We start from the raw sequence: 18,676 nt of genomic DNA, 5'->3' as shown, positions 1-18,676 counted from the left end.
TTTAAGATTTTTTTGCAAGTTTATTAAAAGTAAAACACTGAAATATCACATTTATATGTACTTTACTCAGTACTTTGTTGAAGCAACTTTGGGAGCAAATACAGCCTTGAGGCTTCTTGGGTATGAAGCTACAAGCTTGGCACACCTGTATTTGGGGAGTTTCTCCCATTCTTCTATGTAGTTCCTCTCAAGCTCTGTCATGTTGGATGGGAATCTGCACAGCTATTTTGAGGTCTCTCCAGAGATGTTTGATCGGGTTCAAGTCCGGGCTCTGGCTGGGCCACTCAAGGACATTCAGAGACTTGTCCCGAAGCTACTCCTGCGTTGTCTTGGCTGTGTGCTTAGGGTCGTTGTCTTGTTGGAAGGTGAACCTTCGCCCCAGTCTGAGGTCCTGAGTGCTCTGGAGCAGGTTTTCATCAAAGATCTTTCTGCAGCGATGCTTGGTTCATCTTTCCCTCGATTCTGACTAGTCTCCCAGTCCATGCCGCTGAAAAACATCCCCATAGCATGATGCTGCCACCACCATGCTTCACCGTAGGGATGGTACCCGATTTCCTCCAGACGTGACGCTTGGCATACAGGCCAAAGAGTTCAATCTTGGTTTCATCAGACCAGAGAATCACGTTTTTCATGTTCTGAGAGTCCTTTGGCAAAGAGTCCTTTAGTCTGAGAGTCCTTTGGCAAGCTCCAAGCAGGGCTGTCATGTGCCTTTTGCTGAGGAGTGGCTTCCATCTGGCCACTCTACTATAAAGACCTGAATGGTAGAGTGCTGCAGAGATGGTTGTCCTTCTGGAAGGTTCTCCCATCTCCACAAAGGAACTCTGGAGCTCTGTCAGAGTGACCATCGGGTTCTTTGTCATCTCACTGACCAAGGCCTGTCTCCCACGATTGCTCAGTTTGGACGGGCAGCCAGCTCTAGGAAGAGTCTTAGTGGTTCCAAACTTCTTCCATTTAAGAATGATGCAGGACACTGTGTTCTTGGGATACTTCAATGCTGCAGAAATGTTTTGGTACCCTTCCCCAGATCTGTGCCTTGACACAATCCTGTCTCTGAGCTCTATGGACAATTCCTTTGACCTCGTGGCTTGGTTTTTGCTCTGACATGCACTGTCAACTGTAGGACCTTGTATAGACAGGTGTGTGCCTTTCGAAATCATGTCCAATCAGTTGAATTTACCACAGGCGGACTCTAATCAAGTTGTAGAAACATCTCAAGGATGATCAATGGAAACAGGATTCACCTGACCTTCATTTTGAGTCTCATAGCAAAGGGTCTGAATACTTATGTAAATAAGGTATTTCTGTTTTTATTTGTAATACATTTACAAAAATGTCAAAAAACCTGTTTTACTTTGTCATTATGGGGTATTGTGTGTAGATTGATGAGAAAAGAACAAGGTTTTAACTGAACAAAATGTGGAAAAAGTCAAGGGGTCTGAATACTTTCCGAATGTACTGTATGCACAGGAAGTCAGGGTACAGTATGATGACTTGGTCGCTCAATTCAATCAAACTCACATCTCGGTATTTACTGTATGTAGTAGCCCTTTTCCTATGAGCAAATAAAACCCCTGAATGGTTTTGGGTACTGTTAAAAACCTATTCTTTAGGACTACCAGGTAGACATCCCTCTCAGGTACCGTAGATGCCAATTCTCAGATTTAGAAGTGTGCGTGCATGCGTTTGTAAACAAAGGCACTGTATAAACATTGCAACGGCAAGTTCTCCACCATAAAACAATAATTTGATGGTTCTGCAAGCCTTATGTTATCTCACTGCACAAAAACTGCTGACTTTTCCCCCCACCGCCCAATCAGAGTGCAACATCAACAAACCTGCAGTCAACAGCTGAAATCTACCTCTCTAGAGAGTAGAGACTCATATGCCGATTCATATAGCTTCATATCAAACTCATTTTCAGCCTCTTATTCAAGCTCCCCGTACTCCCAGTTTACACTAGAGCCAGTGAAGCGCCAGATTGCTGACTCTGTCTACCATTGTGGAGGAGGGGTGGTTTGTTCTGTTGACTATACAGTGGTTGCTTAATGGCAGGGTTTGACTTTCCCCTTGCAGGACTTGTATCCCCCACTCCCCCAGCATTGGGTAACCAGACATGCTCTTTTTGATTTCTCAGGACCTGGCAGGTCCCCCCCACCGAAACGAATATGTTTCTATGGAGACCAAATAAAACAGTGTAGTCTGAATTTGCATAGCTCCAAAAGCCGCGCTATCAGATATGTTACGAAGCATGGCCTCAGAGATGGGGTGCAGAGGAGAAAGCAATGAAAGAGCTGGAGCAGTAGACTTTAGCGGGGTTCTCCTGTGGTCTATGGCTCAGTGGTAGAAATACTAGTCTCAGAGAGGACAACAGAATGTATGTTAGTCAACTGCTAGGCAGTGTTAGGAATGTTCAATGTTTAGTTTTGATATACATTTGGTTGAGTTGTGAACTAACGTGAATATAAAAAAAGATATATATACAGTGGGGAAAAAAGTATTTGATCCCCTGCTGATTTTGTACGTTTGACCACTTACAAAGAAATGATCAGTCTATAATTTTAATGGTAGGTTTATTTGAACAGTGAGAGACAGAATAACAACAAAAAAATCCAGAAAACCGCATGTCAAAAATGTTATAAAATGATTTGCATTTTAATGAGGGAAATAAGTATTTGACCCCTCTGCAAAACATGACTTAGTACTTGGTGGCAAAACCCTTGTTGGCAATCACAGAGGTCAGATGTTTCTTGTAATTGGCCACCAGGTTTGCACACATCTCAGGAGGGATTTTGTCCCAATCCTCTTTGCAGATCTTCTCCAAGTCATTAAGGTTTGAAAGCTGACGTTTGGCAACTCGAACCTTCAGCTCCCTCCACAGATTTTCTATGGGATTAAGGTCTGGAGACTGGCTAGGCCACTCCAGGACCTTAATGTGCTTCTTCTTGAGCCACTCCTTTGTTGCCTTGGCCGTGTGTTTTGGGTTATTGTCATGCTGGAATACCTATCCACGACCCATTTTCAATGCCCTGGCTGAGGGAAGGATGTTCTCACCCAAGATTTGACGGTACATGGCCCCGTCCATCGTCCCTTTGATGCGGTGAAGTTGTCCTGTCCCCTTAGCAGAAAAACAACCCCAAAGCATAATGTTTCCACCTCCATGTTTGACGGTGGGAATGGTGTTCTTGGGGTCATAGGCAGCATTCCTCCTCCTCCAAACACGGCGAGTTGAGTTGATGCCAAAGAGCTCCATTTTGGTCTCATCTGACCACAACACTTTCACCAGTTGTCCTCTGAATCATTCAGATGTTCATTGGCAAACTTCAGACGGGCATGTATATGTATTCTTGAGCAGGGGGACCTTGCGGGCGCTGCAGGATTTCAGTCCTTCCCAGCGTAGTGTGTTACCAATTGTTTTCTTGGTGACTATGGTCCCAGCTGCCTTGAGATCATTGACAAGAACCTCCCGTGTAGTTCTGGGCTGATTCCTCACCGTTCTCATGATCATTGCAACCCCACGAGGTGAGATCTTGCATGGAGCCCCAGGCCGAGGGACATTGACAGTTCTTTTGTGTTTCTTCCATTTGCGAATAATCGCACCAAATGTTGTCACCTTCTCACCAAGCTGCTTGGCGATGGTCTTGTAGCCCATTCCAGCCTTGTGTAGGTCTACAATCTTGTCCCTGACATCCTTGGAGAGCTCTTTGGTCTTGGCCATGGTGGAGAGTTTGGAATCTGATTGATTGATTGCTTCTGTGGACAGGTGTCTTTTTTACAGGTAACAAAGCTGCGGTTAGGAGCACTCCCTTTAAGAGTGTGCTCCTAACCTCAGCTCGTTACCTGTATAAAAGACACCTGGGAGCCAGAAATGTTTCTGTTTGAGAGGGGGTCAAATACTTATTTCCCTCATTAAAATGCAAATCAATTTATAAAATTTTTGACATGCGTTTTTCTGGATATTTTTGTTGTTATTCTGTCTCTCACTGTTCAAATAAACCTACCATTAAAATTATAGACTGATCATTTCTTTATCAGTGGGCAAACGTACAAAATCAGCAGGGGATCAAATACTTTTTTCCCCCACTGTATATCCCTATATATATATATATAATCAACATGTATATACAAATGAGATGGAACTGATGCTGTTTTAAATGTGCATTGTTACTCATAAAGTTGTTTATTTTATCACCTAAAACATTGCAAGAACATTCTTCTTTTGGTAGTTTAGTTCACTCTGAAAATGCCCTCCCTCCCTCTCTCTCTATGTATTGCTGTCATTAAATAATCCCACCACTAATCCAGCTCTCAGTCCACTCAGAGATGGAAAAAGGCAGTGCGTGCGTGTGAAGTCTGTTCTGCAGAAACATGCTGGAGTCATTATCAGCTTGTAATTGATGATTCTGTGTCAGTTTTTCCATCTTTTGCAGCAGCTGCACCTATTGGGTGTGACTGAGTGAGTAAGTGACTGAATATATGTGCTGTTAGACAAACAAGTAGCTTAAAGCTGCGTACTGCAGGTGCTCTGTCTGGGCAGACAAGATGGCGACCAAAAGGTGTTACTGCCGGGTATGGCTTATGTCTGGTGTAACTGGCGTCAACAGATTGGTTTTGTAAACCTACAGCCAACATCATCTGCATGCCCAAGCCAAGGCCAATGTACTCATATTATATAATCCTCAAGCTCTCCTGTGTTGTGGACATCCATTTTGAATTGATAATGTGTTCTGAGTAGGAGGAGTAAGCTGATGGATGGTATTTGCAACACCATGATTGTATGCGTTTGATTTTCTCATACATCCATGCTGAAATATGGATTAACTTTGAACTTTCCCATAAAAGCATCTCTGTATGACCATGTCAGTCACATTATTTTATCAATCCCTCCCTCTCCGCCTGGCCAGGTATGTGTGGAGCGGCGGCAGCAAAGGATGGTGAAGAACCGTGAGTCGGCCACGCTGTCTAGGCTGAGGAGGAAGGAGGCCCTGCAGGCCCTGGAGGCCCGTCTCAGGGGGGCCCTGTGTGAGAACCAAAGGCTGCTCCAGGAGAACGGATCCCTCAGAACCCAGCTGGACGGACTGCTCACTGAGGTGAGACGGGATAGACACACAGGGCCCCTGTGTGAATACTATCCAAACGTATCCTTACTTCCTCGCTTCCTGAAGCAATCACTGATCTGACACAAATTGATATGTTTAAGTGAGGGTTCCATTCCACTGCTTTCACATATGCACTGACTTCAGACACCAGATCGCCCACTCATACAGATGTAGGATCTTAATTTGATCACCCTATTGCAGGAGAACTTTCCTGCAATGCAGGACGTTTTAAACTTGTAGTGTATTTGCGGTTTAAAAAGGCTTCTGAAGTGTGTAATTTCCACTTTCCCTTACAAAAAATGTATCAACCCCTACAAAAATGTCCATTAATCTTAATCAACATAATAATTCACATTTTCTGTTGCTGCAGCTTTATTTTCCTGCTGGAGCAAACTGGTTCAAATTAAGATCCTACATCTGTAGAACTCATCCATTTCTATTTCTCGCGTCCTTGATGTGCAGTAATCACTGATCTGGGATGATTTGATACAGTTGCCAGTTCAGAGCTTGTACTGATCCAGTCAGGTAATTTTTCGGCACTTTTCTTCACAGAACACTATGCTAAAGGTGACAGCTCCAAAGAGACGGGCTGTGTGTCTCATGGTCGTCCTGGTGTTCTTCGTGCTTAACACTGGTCCCCTGAGGTGAGCACTTTGTCTGTCTGTCTGTCTGTCTGTCTGTCTGTCTGTCTGTCTGTCTGTCTGTCTGTCTAGCCAGTCAGTCATCTCTTTGCCGTGTCCAGAGCCCGATAATTCACTAACATGCTGTATAAATTACGCGTTTTCTCCCAATGTCTCAGAAAAAGGGCCAAATCCAAGCCTTTTTTTTCTCACGGAGGAAGGCTTCGGAAAGTTGGCTGAGAGTCGGGAGAGGAGAAGGGCTCTCTTGAGTTTTCCATACGCTCAGGCTTCCCAGAATCCCAGAACTAGGAACGGGGAGCATTGCTTCCCTTTCACGCCGGCCGGTTCAGAAATGAAACCTGGAGATCAGCTGCACATACGTGCTTATTTATAGACTCCAAATGTATTCTATCACTCAGTTCCGATTGGACATGTTCCTTTGAATCCTCTCAATAAACCCTGGCCAGGGACAGCGAACTTTCGCTAATGTTTCCAGTCATAGCTCAAGTCAATATCACATTTTTTTTCAATTATTAAGGTCCTGCTGGGTTTATCTTTTGTCACTCACACGTTTGGATTCATTTCCAGGCATTTAGAAAAAGGCATTGGTTAGGGGTGTGTTTTTATATATGGGGTGTGTTTTCATTTGATACTATTGCACAAGATTTTGACCACTTTGGCATTATTGTGTTGAGTACCTCTGTCAAATCTTACTGGGTCTCGTATTGTTTTGGCTCGAGTAGGAGGCCACAAGTTTATTATCCTCTTCTGTGTGTGGGTGTGTGTGTGTCTGTGTGTGTGCGGGTGCAAGTGTGCCTACATGTGTGTCTGTGTGTATATGGGTATGTATGCTTGTGTGTGTGTGTATACATAGGCTTACGGTGCGTGGCCTTCAGATTGCAGGTCTGTCTAAGACTAAGGCAAAGCAACTGGCAAGGTACTGCTCTGTTTCAGCAGTTATGGGCAGCCTAGCTGGGTGGAGAAGGTACTGCTCTGTTTCAGCAGTTATGGGCAGCCTAGCTGGGTGGAGAAGGTACTGCTCTGTTTCAGCAGTTATGGGCAGCCTAGCTGGGTGGAGAAGGTACTGCTCTGTTTCAGCAGTTATGGGCAGCCTAGCTGGGTGGAGAAGGTACTGCACTGTTTCAGCAGTTATGGGCAGCCTAGCTTGGTGGAGAAGGTACTTTTTCTATCCTAAAGTGCCCTTGTATCCAAGAACTTTGAAATGTTTGAATCATTCCTTGATGTAATGTGATTTGTGGATTCAGATAAAGTATTTAAAATTTAGCCTAGAGCGTAAATTAAAATCTTTGATTTTTTTTCACACACAATGATTTAAGTTACGCCTCTCCTAAGCCAGGTGAAGTCTCTGTGTGGTTTTAAGTCTGTAGTCTGACCACAATGACCAATCCTCTACTTCCTGACCTGTTGTTGTGATCACTATTCTTCTTGTCTTCATCACTCGTCTTGCTTGTTTCAAGCTTGTGTGCATTTTGACCTTTTTGATAAAACATTTGAACTTTTTGAGAAAAATGTTTGAATAGCCTTTATGGATTTATAACAAATTAAACACTACCATGAAATTGTCAAATTGGAATCTTTTTTTGATCTTTGTAATGGCTTTAGCCACCATTGTATGTGAATGCGGGTCTGTGTGTGTCTGTGTGTTTGTCTATGTTTGTGTGTGACTCTATTCACTGCATAATGATTCGGTCCTCTAAGGGAAATGCTCTAAGGTCTGTAATGCTCTAATGTTCTTGAACATGTGTGTGTTAGTCCATGTTGTTTTTGCCATGTTTGGCATGGCTTGTGTAACTGAAGACCCTGTCCCTCTGGTCTCAGTGTGTGGGAGTCAGAGCCCAGCAGCTCAAGTCTGTCCACGGGGATGCCACAAAGCAGCCGACATCTGCTCAGCTTCTCCCCCGACCAACAACAGAGGAGTGGGGAGGAAACACCAGCCCCCCAGTCCCCATTGGAGCCGATGGACACTCAGTACCCACAATCCCACCAATCCCGGGACAGGTAATTACCACAACAAGAACATGAGGGGTCCTCGAGAGTTTCTGGCCCAATCTACATATAATGCTGTGTACTGTATGCACACACGGACAGACGGACGGACTGAGGGAGGGAGAGGGAGGGAGAGAGAGGGCGGGGGGCCTACTTGCTTTGGTGCAGCGCTATGTAACAAGGAGATCCAATGGTTTCTGCTAAGTCTCTCACTGACTTCTGATTAACAAGTCTATTTACACATCGAGTGCATTAGAAGAGTTAGGCACAGGCTTGGATTGATAGGCTTTAAAGTCACATCTTTGCTTTTGCAAAATGCTCACAAACCAGGAATAATATTTTGTTTTTTAAAAAGGACAAAAAAGCTGAATTAAAGAGAAGTGGGTACCCTCAAGTGTTGGCTTTTGGAGGAGAATCGGATCCATCCAAGAGAACTTCATACTGTCCAGGGTACCAGAACTGTAGGGGAATTGGCCGGTCGTTTCAGTTTGACTAAGCATCTATTTCCAGCCCTGTTTTCTTTGTTGGAATGGAAAGATTGCTAATTTTATCTTGGTGATAATATCCATGTATTTATTTATTTATGTATTTATTTATTTATTTATAGGGGACAGTGCACATTAATCAACATCAATATTACAGTAATGCAACATCCATGTAAATGTGACGGGGTTAGCCAAAAGCTTATACAGGACTCATATATTTACCTTAATTAGACTCATCATTCTGTGGTGAAAAATCACTGTGTTGAATTGGAGTGTTGCAAGCAGAGCACAATATAATAGTATTACTCGTGGCGTCTCTTTTTAGTGGCCAGTTTAATTTCAACCAACTTGGCAAAATCAAACTGTAATGTTGTCTCACAAGTTTCCTCTTTAACATCAGTGTATAATTTCAGCACTAGTTATACTTGTGTTGTGTATACAGGTGTAGGATCTTAATTTGAGCCAGTTTGCTACAGCAGAAAAACAATCCTGCATCAACAGGAAATGTGAATTATTATGTGGATTATAATTTATGGACATTTTTGTAGGGGTTAATACATTTTTTGTTGGGGCAAATCAAGAAAAACATTTCTACGTGGAAATGAGAAATACACTACAAGTTTGCATTTAATTCTTATAAACAAAATAGTGATGAAATTAAGATCCTACATCTGTATCTCACTCAGTCAAAGATTTTGACCTTGCTGTGTGCAAGTCATATAGTTGACTGAGTATTTATTTTGGCACGAGTGATACAAAGCACACAACAGAGGCCTTAAGAGATGACAGACATATTTGCAGACAGCATGCGCTGTGCCGTGGATGAGCCCTCCTGTATATCACTCCTGCAAACAATCTATTGATCTCCAGATTGACAGACTCTTTATATACTCCTGGCTCAGCACCGGTTGTCCCCATGTGTCCAGCTCCCTGCTACAAAGTACTACATAACTTCACTACAAATACCTTGTAGTAGTACAGCAGAAGGCTAACTGGAAGGCTTGGAGAAGGTTATACAGTTTCCCACTGAGAGAGACCACTTAAGGAGTGGAGCATTATGTAACCGATAGCTTGGTCATCTGGGCCCAGGCTATAGAACACAATACTGAATATCATCAAAGTTTATGTTCACCAGCACAATGTGTGTGGACTCCTCCTTTTTGGCTTATGGGCCCGTTCTCCACCCTATTGTGCTGTTCCAATCTGGAGCCCAGGGCTCATCCGGACAAGTGGATGTTCCACACAGATTTCGGGAACAGACCATTTATCTAACTATTCCCAGGAGAAATCCAGTCCAACCTCTGTGCTCCTGCTGTGTGTGTCTGTGCCTACCTGCGTTTGTGTGTGAAGAAGATCCCACTGGCTCTGCTGGTTATTGTTGCAGCTGACTGAGCAAAACTCCATAAAACTTATCAACTCAACCCGTTATTTAGTTTATGACATCATTCATCAACTCAACCCGTTATTTAGTTTATGACATCATTCATCAACTCAACCCGTTATTTAGTTTATGACATCATTCATCAACTCAACCCGTTATTTAGTTTATGACATCATTCATCAACTCAACCCGTTATTTAGTTTATGACATCATTCATCAACTCAACCCGTTATTTAGTTTATGACATCATTCATCAACTCAACCCGTTATTTAGTTTATGACATCATTCATCAACTCAACCCGTTATTTAGTTTATGACATCATTCATCAACTCAACCCGTTATTTAGTTTATGACATCATTCATCAACTCAACCCGTTATTTAGTTTATGACATCATTCATCAACTCAACCCGTTATTTAGTTTATGACATCATTCATCAACTCAACCCGTTATTTAGTTTATGACATCATTCATCAACTCAACTCGTTATTTAGTTTATGACATCATTCATCAACTCAACCCGTTATTTAGTTTATGACATCATTCATCAACTCAACCCGTTATTTAGTTTATGACATCATTCATCAACTCAACCCGTTATTTAGTTTATGACATCATTCATCAACTCAACCCGTTATTTAGTTTATGACATCATTCATCAACTCAACCCGTTATTTAGTTTATGACATCATTCATCAACTCAACCCGTTATTTAGTTTATGACATCATTCATCAACTCAACCCGTTATTTAGTTTATGACATCATTCATCAACTCAACCCGTTATTTAGTTTATGACATCATTCATCAACTCAACCCGTTATTTAATGTATGTCATCAATAATCAACTCTACGCCATCTTTAATGTATGACTTCATTCATAAACTCAACACCTTTAATTTATGACATCTGTAAGAACCGACGCTGGAGATGAGCAGCAGGTACAGGGAGTACACATTTAATGAACGGACAAGTGACAGAACAGGAACAGCGTCAGAATGGGGAACAAATGACATGACAATATGCTGAAGTCAGAGAACAACCTCGGGAACAGACAGATATAGGGGAGGTAATGAAAGCAGGGGATTGAGTCCAGGTGAGTCCAATGAATCGCTGATGCGTGTGACGAGGGAAGCAGGTGTGCGTAATGATGGTGGCAGGAGTGTGTAATGCTGGGCAGCCTGGCGCCCTTGAGCGCCAGGGAGGCGTGACAACATCATTCATCAATTTAACCCGTTCTTTAATTTATGACTTCATTCATCAACTTGTTTTGTCTATTGAGTCATCTGCACAGTTTTTGCTTCAGATGCTCGTTTAGAACTGATGAACACCTGGGACGTCCAGAGTAAGTGACTGGTATTCCGGTTAATGCATTAAGGTCCATAGACCACAAAGAAAACCCACAACGTACCGCAGCATGGTCCTGTAGCATATCAGCAGCTGAATCACAACGAGATCACAGAGGGGAGGGGAATGTGTTGTTGATGATTAATGTTTCCCTCGCTTCCCGTCTCTCTCGCTCTCTCTTAATCTACCCCTTTGTTTCTGTTATCTCTCTTTCTCTCCCACCTCTCCTCATCCCTCCCTCCCTCGCTCCCTTTCCTCACCCCTCCCTCCCTACCTACCTCTCCTCCTTCCTTACTTCCTTTCTTCATTCCCCCCCTCCCTCCCCATATCTGTGCTCTAGGTGGGAGGACTATGCTCCAGAGGAGATGACTTCCCACTCTCCTGTCTCCAGGACCAAGTCCCTCCGGTCAGTACTAACCAAGTCAATCTGATCAGTAGCCTTTTACCAGCACATAATTCGGTTCTACAACTGTAGGATCTTAATTTGATCACTCTTGTTTTGCTGAACATTTTCCTGTATCTTAGTGTGAGCTTCGCGATTGACATATATTCATGAAAACCCACACTAACACACGGTTATATTATCAGTATTGTACTTTTCATGTAGCCTACTTTTGGCCAGCTAATAGCCTCACCACCGTTCAAGCAACATTATGGACTAAACTTTCAAATCCAGTTGCTGCAGGAATATTTTGCTGTGACAATAATGGTCAATTTAAGATCTTACATCTGTACTTAGCCTCAATCTTCCAGCCGTCTTGTCTATATCGCCAGGATGAAAGCAAGATTAGAACATCCAGTTAGGTAAGACTTGGGTACATTGATTTCAGAATTTGAATTCCATATTGAAGTCACGGTGATAGCTACCTCAATTGAGTATCAATGAGTCCACTCAGTACACTCTGAAGAGCTAGACTTTGTCCTCCTCATTGTTAAGTAGACTCTAATGTGATCCATGTGGACCACTCATCAAACCAAAGTGTTCACCAGTCGTTTTGACGCCGTCACATTTGACTGAAAAGATGGATGGTGCTCAGTATAAAAACTGATTACCCACATTTTAGCTCCACCCAATTTTCAAACCGTCACACCATTTGAGAGGGATAAGGTTCATACTGTATGAAAGCCAGCAGCAGCCTTTACATAGAAAAATCCCTGAAAAATCAAACGTTTTATAATTCCGTCATCATAAAATACAATAAGGCTACCAAGTTCACTCCCAAGATGAATAGAAAGCAAATTTTCTTTCGGGCAATCAATATAAGTTAATAAAGTATGATTTCTAACTGAATATTGGTTCTTCCCCTCCACTCTAGTCTGGCTCAGAACCTGAGAGGCTGGGTTCATCGACACGAAGAGGAGAGGACCAAGTCCACGCATTCTACCACCGATCAATCCAGACATACAACAACTGATCAGCACACAACCAAAACTGTCCTGGTAGGTTAGACACTCTTCTTCCCTGGTCAGGCAGGTTACATGGCCCTAATAATGAAGACATTTTAAAGTCTGATCGAACGTCAGTAATGGTCATTGCTGATTTTTGGACCGGTTAAGCAGTACCTCAGAGGCGATTTAAACTGTCAGTACGTAGGCCAATGTGTACTCCAGTAGAGGTTTCAGGCCCGTGTCAACACGTCTCTCCGTGATGGCCCATTAAGTAGAGCTGCCACAGCAACATAAACAGTTTAGTGAGAATATGTGTGTCTTTCTTGTCATGAGGTCACAGCTGCTGACATCTGACACCATTTGGCTAATATTGTAACGATGTACGCTGAAAGTCGGGAAGCAAGTTCAGGGAGTGAAAACATTTAAAAAATAAAAGAACAAAACAAGAAACCTGAACAGCGCACCGACATAGAACAGAAACAATGACGACTGGGGAAGAAACCAAAGGGAGTGACATATATAGGGCAGGTAATCAAGGAGGTGATGGAGTCCAGGTGAGTGTCATTCGCCTGTCACCTGCGCCTAACGCTGGTGACAGGTGTGCGCCCTAATGAGCAGCCTGGTGACCTAGAGGCCGGAGAGGGAGCACACGTGACAAATAGCTAAATATTTATGTTTTTGTTGTTAAAACTAACACTCAATTTAACCTCCGGTTATAAATCCTTCCTTAGGTTAGATTCTGATAATAGTTGATGACATTTGATTTGTTTTTGATATAGCACTTTTTATTTTGTTTTTGACATCTGTTTTGTGTTGTCTTTGACAGCTTAAATAGAGAGGTAGAATACTGGGGGCTATAGGTGAAGTATTACAGTTTCAGACTGGCTTCCATTTGAACTCAGACCCAGTGAGTCAAGTCTGTAGTCTGCTGTGCTGCAGTCAGAATGTGAGGAGCCCAAAGCATTAAATCAGTTTTACAGGCCTAAAATTTTGGCCTCACTTGGAGACAAAGTCCTTTGAATTTTTGTGTTTTGCTGTTTAACTTCGATTCAGAGAGTTAGTGAAAACACTAGTGAAAACACACAAAGAAATGGTGCCGCTAACATTAGTTGACATGGGAAGCAAATGATAACCAATGGTGTTTCTTCTCTTTGGGAGGATTCCACGTGCATCTCTAGCTTCCTGTGTAAGACATTTTTAGGGGTTGCCTAATTGGAAGCGGGGGGTTTCCACTGTGTATGACACCCTCAGGGAGTTTCAGGAAGTTAGGGAATTATCTGTGATGATCGTGGTAAGTAAGAGGAGGCAGAGGATATAAATGAATGTTTAATAATGTTCGAGTTGTGCAGCGTTTCATGCTCAAGGCTCTCCTACACACGTAACCCTCAGGGCTAGATCTGGTCCATCTCAAATGATACCATATTGTCTGTGTAGTGCACTACTATGGATGATCAGGGGGCCAGAACATAATTACAAATCATTTGTAGACTGCAAATTGACATCAAGAAGCCCAAACAGATATAATATTTGTCTAAAGCAGAATCATTTCAAACTTTGCTGACATTTGTATATAATCACATACTGTATATCTCTCTATTATGCGTGGGAATACGTTGAAACAGATTTCCAAAATTAAAATCACTTGGAGCTGATTTGCTGGTGTTTTTACAGTATTTTATGTCCAACAATAAAAATATACTGTATATATTTGTTTTGCTTCGAAAACGTGGGGGGCCAAATAAAATCACATGTGGGCCAAATTTGGCCTGCGGGCTACTAGTTGGGGAATCCTGGCATATAGTATTAGTGATAAACTCTTTGGATGTGTTTAAACCTCTTCCAGACTTTGGGAAAACCCATCTGCATTTGCTCTACCAACTGAAGAGGCACAATAGAGATTCATGATTTGTCAGACCAGGAGATGTTGTCTATGTAGCTTTGCACAATGTTGGCATATCCTCACACTTTGACATCATGCTCTGCTTTTTTCTGAGTTCCAACTTTGAAGTACACTTATCAATCAGTTTTGTTTGCCATTTGATGAAAAGCAGTGAGAGAGATCTATTTTAGCCCTGTGTGATTCAACCCCAGACTTGGAGTTTACGGGGAAAACCCCCCACTGATCCCAATGAAATGCATGGTAAAGCACAGACTTGGAGAGCTCTCGTTGCATTGGATGAAACACGTTTGTCTGTAAATCTCTCTCTCCACCTCAATCGATCTCCATCCTCACCAACCTGTTGTGTAGAAAGAAAAGACGGGACAAAGAGGAGATAGGGTTTGTTTTTGTCATATTTCCTTTGATATCACTTGAAATATTATACTGCCGTATCCTACCAGGTCTGGCCAGATTCGTTGCAGAGCTCTTCTTGAAAATCGCTTCACTCCACTCGTCTAGTCGCACAGGAATAAGGCTAGCACGCATAGTTTTAGGAGGATGGATATTTCAGGTGAAAAGGGAATGAAATTTACAGTACAGACTGTACCTCATACAGTCAGGCAGAAGTCCAAACTCAAGCTGAGTGGTGCCACTGTCTCAGATTCTGCAGTAGAAGCTGATTTCTTTTGTAACATTTTTGTTTTTCTCTGGTGTGCATGTCAATATATGTCTGCGTTTGGTTTATCTTGATTTCTTACCTCTCTGTGAAGAGGAGTGTGTCCTAAATTGAGAAACTTGGCACAGAAAAAGTGATCTGTTTTTATCGGTCTCTGTATAGCACATCTGTGTGTGAGACTGTTTTCGATAGCATCTAACTGGCTGAATTATGGAGAGTTGGATGAGCATCTTCTAGATTTGCAATCCCTTGCCTCTCTATCTCCTTTTGCTCAGAGCAGAGACCCCACTTCCTGGCTAGTCTCCCAGTCCCTGTTTCTGAAAAACATCCCCACAGCATGATGCTGCCACCACCGGGATGGCGCCAGGTTTCCTCCAGACGCGACACTTGGCATTCTGGTCAAAGAGTTCAACCTTGGTTTCATCAGACCAGAGAATCTTGTTTCTCATGGTCTGAGAGTCCTTTAGGTGTCTTTTGGCAAACTCCAAGCGGGCTGTCATTTGCCTTCTACTGAGGAGTGGCTTCTGTCTGGCCATTCTACCAAAAAGGCCTGATTGGTGGAGTGCTGCAGAGATGGTTGTCCTTCTGGAAGGTTCTCCCATCTCCACAGAGGAACTCTGTAGCTCTGTCAGAGTGACCATCGGGTTCTCGGTCACCTCCATGACCAAGGCCCTTCTCCCCCGATCGCTCAGTTTAGCAGGGCAGCCAGTTCTAGAAAGAGTTGTGGTGGTTCCAAACGTCTTCCATTTAAGAATGATGGAGGCCACTGTGTTCTTGGGGACCTTCAATGTTGCAGACATTTTTCGGTACCCTTCCCCAGATCTGTGCCTCGACACAATCCTGCCTCTACGGACAATTCCTTCGACCTCATGGCTTGGTTTTTGCTATGACATGCTCTGTCAACTGTGGGATCTTATATAGTCAGGTGTGTGCCTTACCAAATTATGTCCAATCTCAAGGATGATCAACTGAAACAGAATGCACCTGAGCTCAATTTCGAGTCTCATAGCAAAGGGTCTGAATACCTATGTAAATATGTTTCGTTTTTTAAACACATTTGTAAAAGTTTCTAAAAACCTGTTTTTGCTTAGTCATTATGGGGTATTGTGTGTAGACTGAGGAGATGCATTTAAAAAATATATACATTTTAGAAAAAGGCTATAACGTAACAAAATGTGGAAAATGTCAAGGGGTCTGAATACTGTATATGGAGATTTAGTGCGGACTAGAATTTTACTGTCTCAATGGAATCCTTATACTGGGGTGTGGTGTACATTTTAGGACACCCTCAGCCTCATGCCTCACCCCTCTTTAATTAAGTCAATAGTCAATTCTCCTTGAAGCGTGCAGCATGACGATTAACTCAAGGAGGGTTGTTGATTGACTCATTGAGGGGTGAGTTTTGAGGCTGATGGTGTCCGAAAATGTACACACTGATCTTCATCCACAGTGAAACGTTTTCTCAGCCGTGGGCCACTCATGCAGTGACCTGTTGAACTGGCATGCCTGGATTCTGTCATTGCCTTTGATAGGCTTTAGTCAGTTGTTTTTAAAGTGTTACTTTCATCCAGGGGCGGAAATCCCGGGGGGGACACGACCCCCCCATCCTGGGAAAAATATGATTTGTCCCCCCCAATATATCACTGAAACATAACTATGTAATTTAAATAATATTAATAATACGTAATGAAAGCAATTGTGCTGATTATAGACACTTAATAGCGCGTTTTAAAGTTTCAAAAGATTGCGACCCCCCCACCCTTTGCCTCAATGGTTTGATCCACTGCCAGTTCCTTAGTTGGCAAGGTAACAGAGGGGTCATGTCTACTGTCTGAAAGGCACTCAATGAACGTAACTGACGTAAGGTTAATCCAGTCAATCGCGCACACACACTAGCTGAATATGCAGAGCTAGCGCGCAAATATTAACTATTAAGCTAGCTAGTACCTATTCCATTTATGTGGCGTCGTCAAAGATGGAATCTTTGCTATCGTCAATTTATTCCAAGATCAGCATGCAGATGATGTTAGTTAGTGCTTCAAAGTCCCTGTGATAAGGTTAGCGATAAACTGAAGTCCAAACTGAACAGAACTACACTCTCTTCTACCATTGTCTTAAATATATTTAATGGTCTCGTTGCAAAAGCTAAATTGTCGCAAGGGAACTTTTATTTATTTATTTTATTTCACCTTTATTTAACCCGGGTAGCAAAGATTATAGCAAACACCACTGAAACTGAATTGGTGCTCGCTAGCTTTGCTAATTCAGCTATTGTTGGAAGCCAGCCAATATGAAACAAACTATTAAAATTACAAAAGGTTGCAGCATATGTTGTGTAAATGGTGAACTCATACAGCTGTCAACTCTTGTCATTTTAATCCGTTTCACATTTGCTAGCTACCTTTTAGATCGAAGCCCAAATAGAATGATAGAAGATGATAGAAGCCCATCTCCTACTGTAAATAACCTACACACTGTGTGTGTGTGTAGCCAGCCAGCCAGCCAGGTAGAAAAATGGCAGAAAAATAAGACTATTTTTCAATACACCAAAACACATAGTAAGAACCCTAGTAGTCTAATATCTCAAAGACTAGTTGATAAAATGTTCATGAGAAAGAAATGAAATTCTAATGGAAATGTTTCACAATGATGTCATTAGGCAGAGCAGGCAACAGATGGCACACAGACAGCAGAGTTGGGGACAGATATGCAGGGACATACTGGCAGAGACAGGGAGTCTCAGGTAAGTTTGTTGAGTCTTTGTTTGGCAACATTATGAAAGGTTCTCAATTTTTTTGACTTGTAAAATAGGAACATAATTGGAAAATGCCATGGATACCCCCACTCTCAACTTAAACTGGTGACTGAACTAAGATTTGTTAAAGGCAATGTTATTGCTGTTGTGATTAGTTGTGTAGTTTTTGGGTACCGGTAGTTAGGAGTACGGCAAACACCTTATTTCTTTGGTTCCTCAATATACATTTACCATATTACAATGTAGGCTATGTGTTACAGCACTACTTTTGGTGTCCCCCTCAGGAATTGCTCTTGAGAAAATGTCATGTAATTGTCCCCTCCAAAGTTGATATCAGATTTTCGCCCCTGCTTTCATCCCATCCATGTTGGTTTTTACGGTAATATTGCATGTGTCATCCAACGATAACGGTTGTATACATTTTTAATCTTTATTTCGATTTTTCCTTCCAAATATTTTTAAGGAAAACATTTCAGCTTACATTTATTTTGAAGGTTATATACCTGCTTCTGTTTCACATGTAAGTCACAGGATATGTGTAGAGCAGAGACAGGATGAGGATCAATGCTTTTTCAGGTCAAACACATAATACTGTGGGCAATGCTGTCAGAGAGCATGGGTAAAGCCATACTGGCATACTGGCTAAGGAAATGGTCAAATACAATAAATAAATTGCCACATAAATAAACAAAATGTCTCTTTAAGTTCCACTTGATTTTTTGTCATCAATCAGCCACACAATTATATATTGTTCTTCAATCAAGGATTCAAGTTTCAGAATGGAGCAGTCTGGTTAAATAGCAGTGACTCACTGACCACCATTCTAAAACTTTTTTCACAGAAGTCACCTGAGAGGCCTCAGACAACCCAGTCCAGTAACTCGGTTGTAACAGTCAGCTACTCTGAGTAAGTATTCATCAAAAATGGCAGAAACAATGTGTTTTTGTGCAAATACATTTTAAATGGACCCTACAGTATTTTCAGTGTCTTTCTTCTTCAAACTCTTCAAAATTATTTTATGGTCATGTTTTCCCTTTTGG

The 18,676-nt window shown here is 42.2% G+C and overlaps 1 protein-coding gene across 7 annotated transcripts in view; it reads left to right on the top strand.

The window, feature by feature from the left end:
• The window catches only part of LOC115169904 (cyclic AMP-dependent transcription factor ATF-6 alpha), a 56,272-nt gene that overhangs the window by 16,715 nt on the left and 20,881 nt on the right, over window positions 1-18,676 (top strand). For 5 of the 7 annotated variants that reach the window (XM_029726009.1, XM_029726011.1, XM_029726010.1 and 2 more), the window contains exons 8-14: window positions 4,902-5,087; window positions 5,649-5,740; window positions 7,556-7,735; window positions 11,278-11,343; window positions 12,254-12,377; window positions 17,541-17,624; window positions 18,478-18,542. In XM_029726009.1, the coding sequence (XP_029581869.1) occupies window positions 4,902-5,087; window positions 5,649-5,740; window positions 7,556-7,735; window positions 11,278-11,343; window positions 12,254-12,377; window positions 17,541-17,624; window positions 18,478-18,542 (797 nt within the window). The remainder of the gene's footprint in view (window positions 1-4,901; window positions 5,088-5,648; window positions 5,741-7,555; window positions 7,736-11,277; window positions 11,344-12,253; window positions 12,378-17,540; window positions 17,625-18,477; window positions 18,543-18,676) is intronic. The other 2 variants (XM_029726012.1, XM_029726014.1) reach the window with 1 other exon arrangement.

This window comes from Salmo trutta, chromosome 31 (genome assembly GCF_901001165.1).
Source record: "Salmo trutta chromosome 31, fSalTru1.1, whole genome shotgun sequence".
NCBI classification, from domain to species: Eukaryota; Metazoa; Chordata; class Actinopteri; order Salmoniformes; family Salmonidae; genus Salmo; species Salmo trutta.
This window is presented reverse-complemented; position numbering and strand designations above follow the sequence as displayed.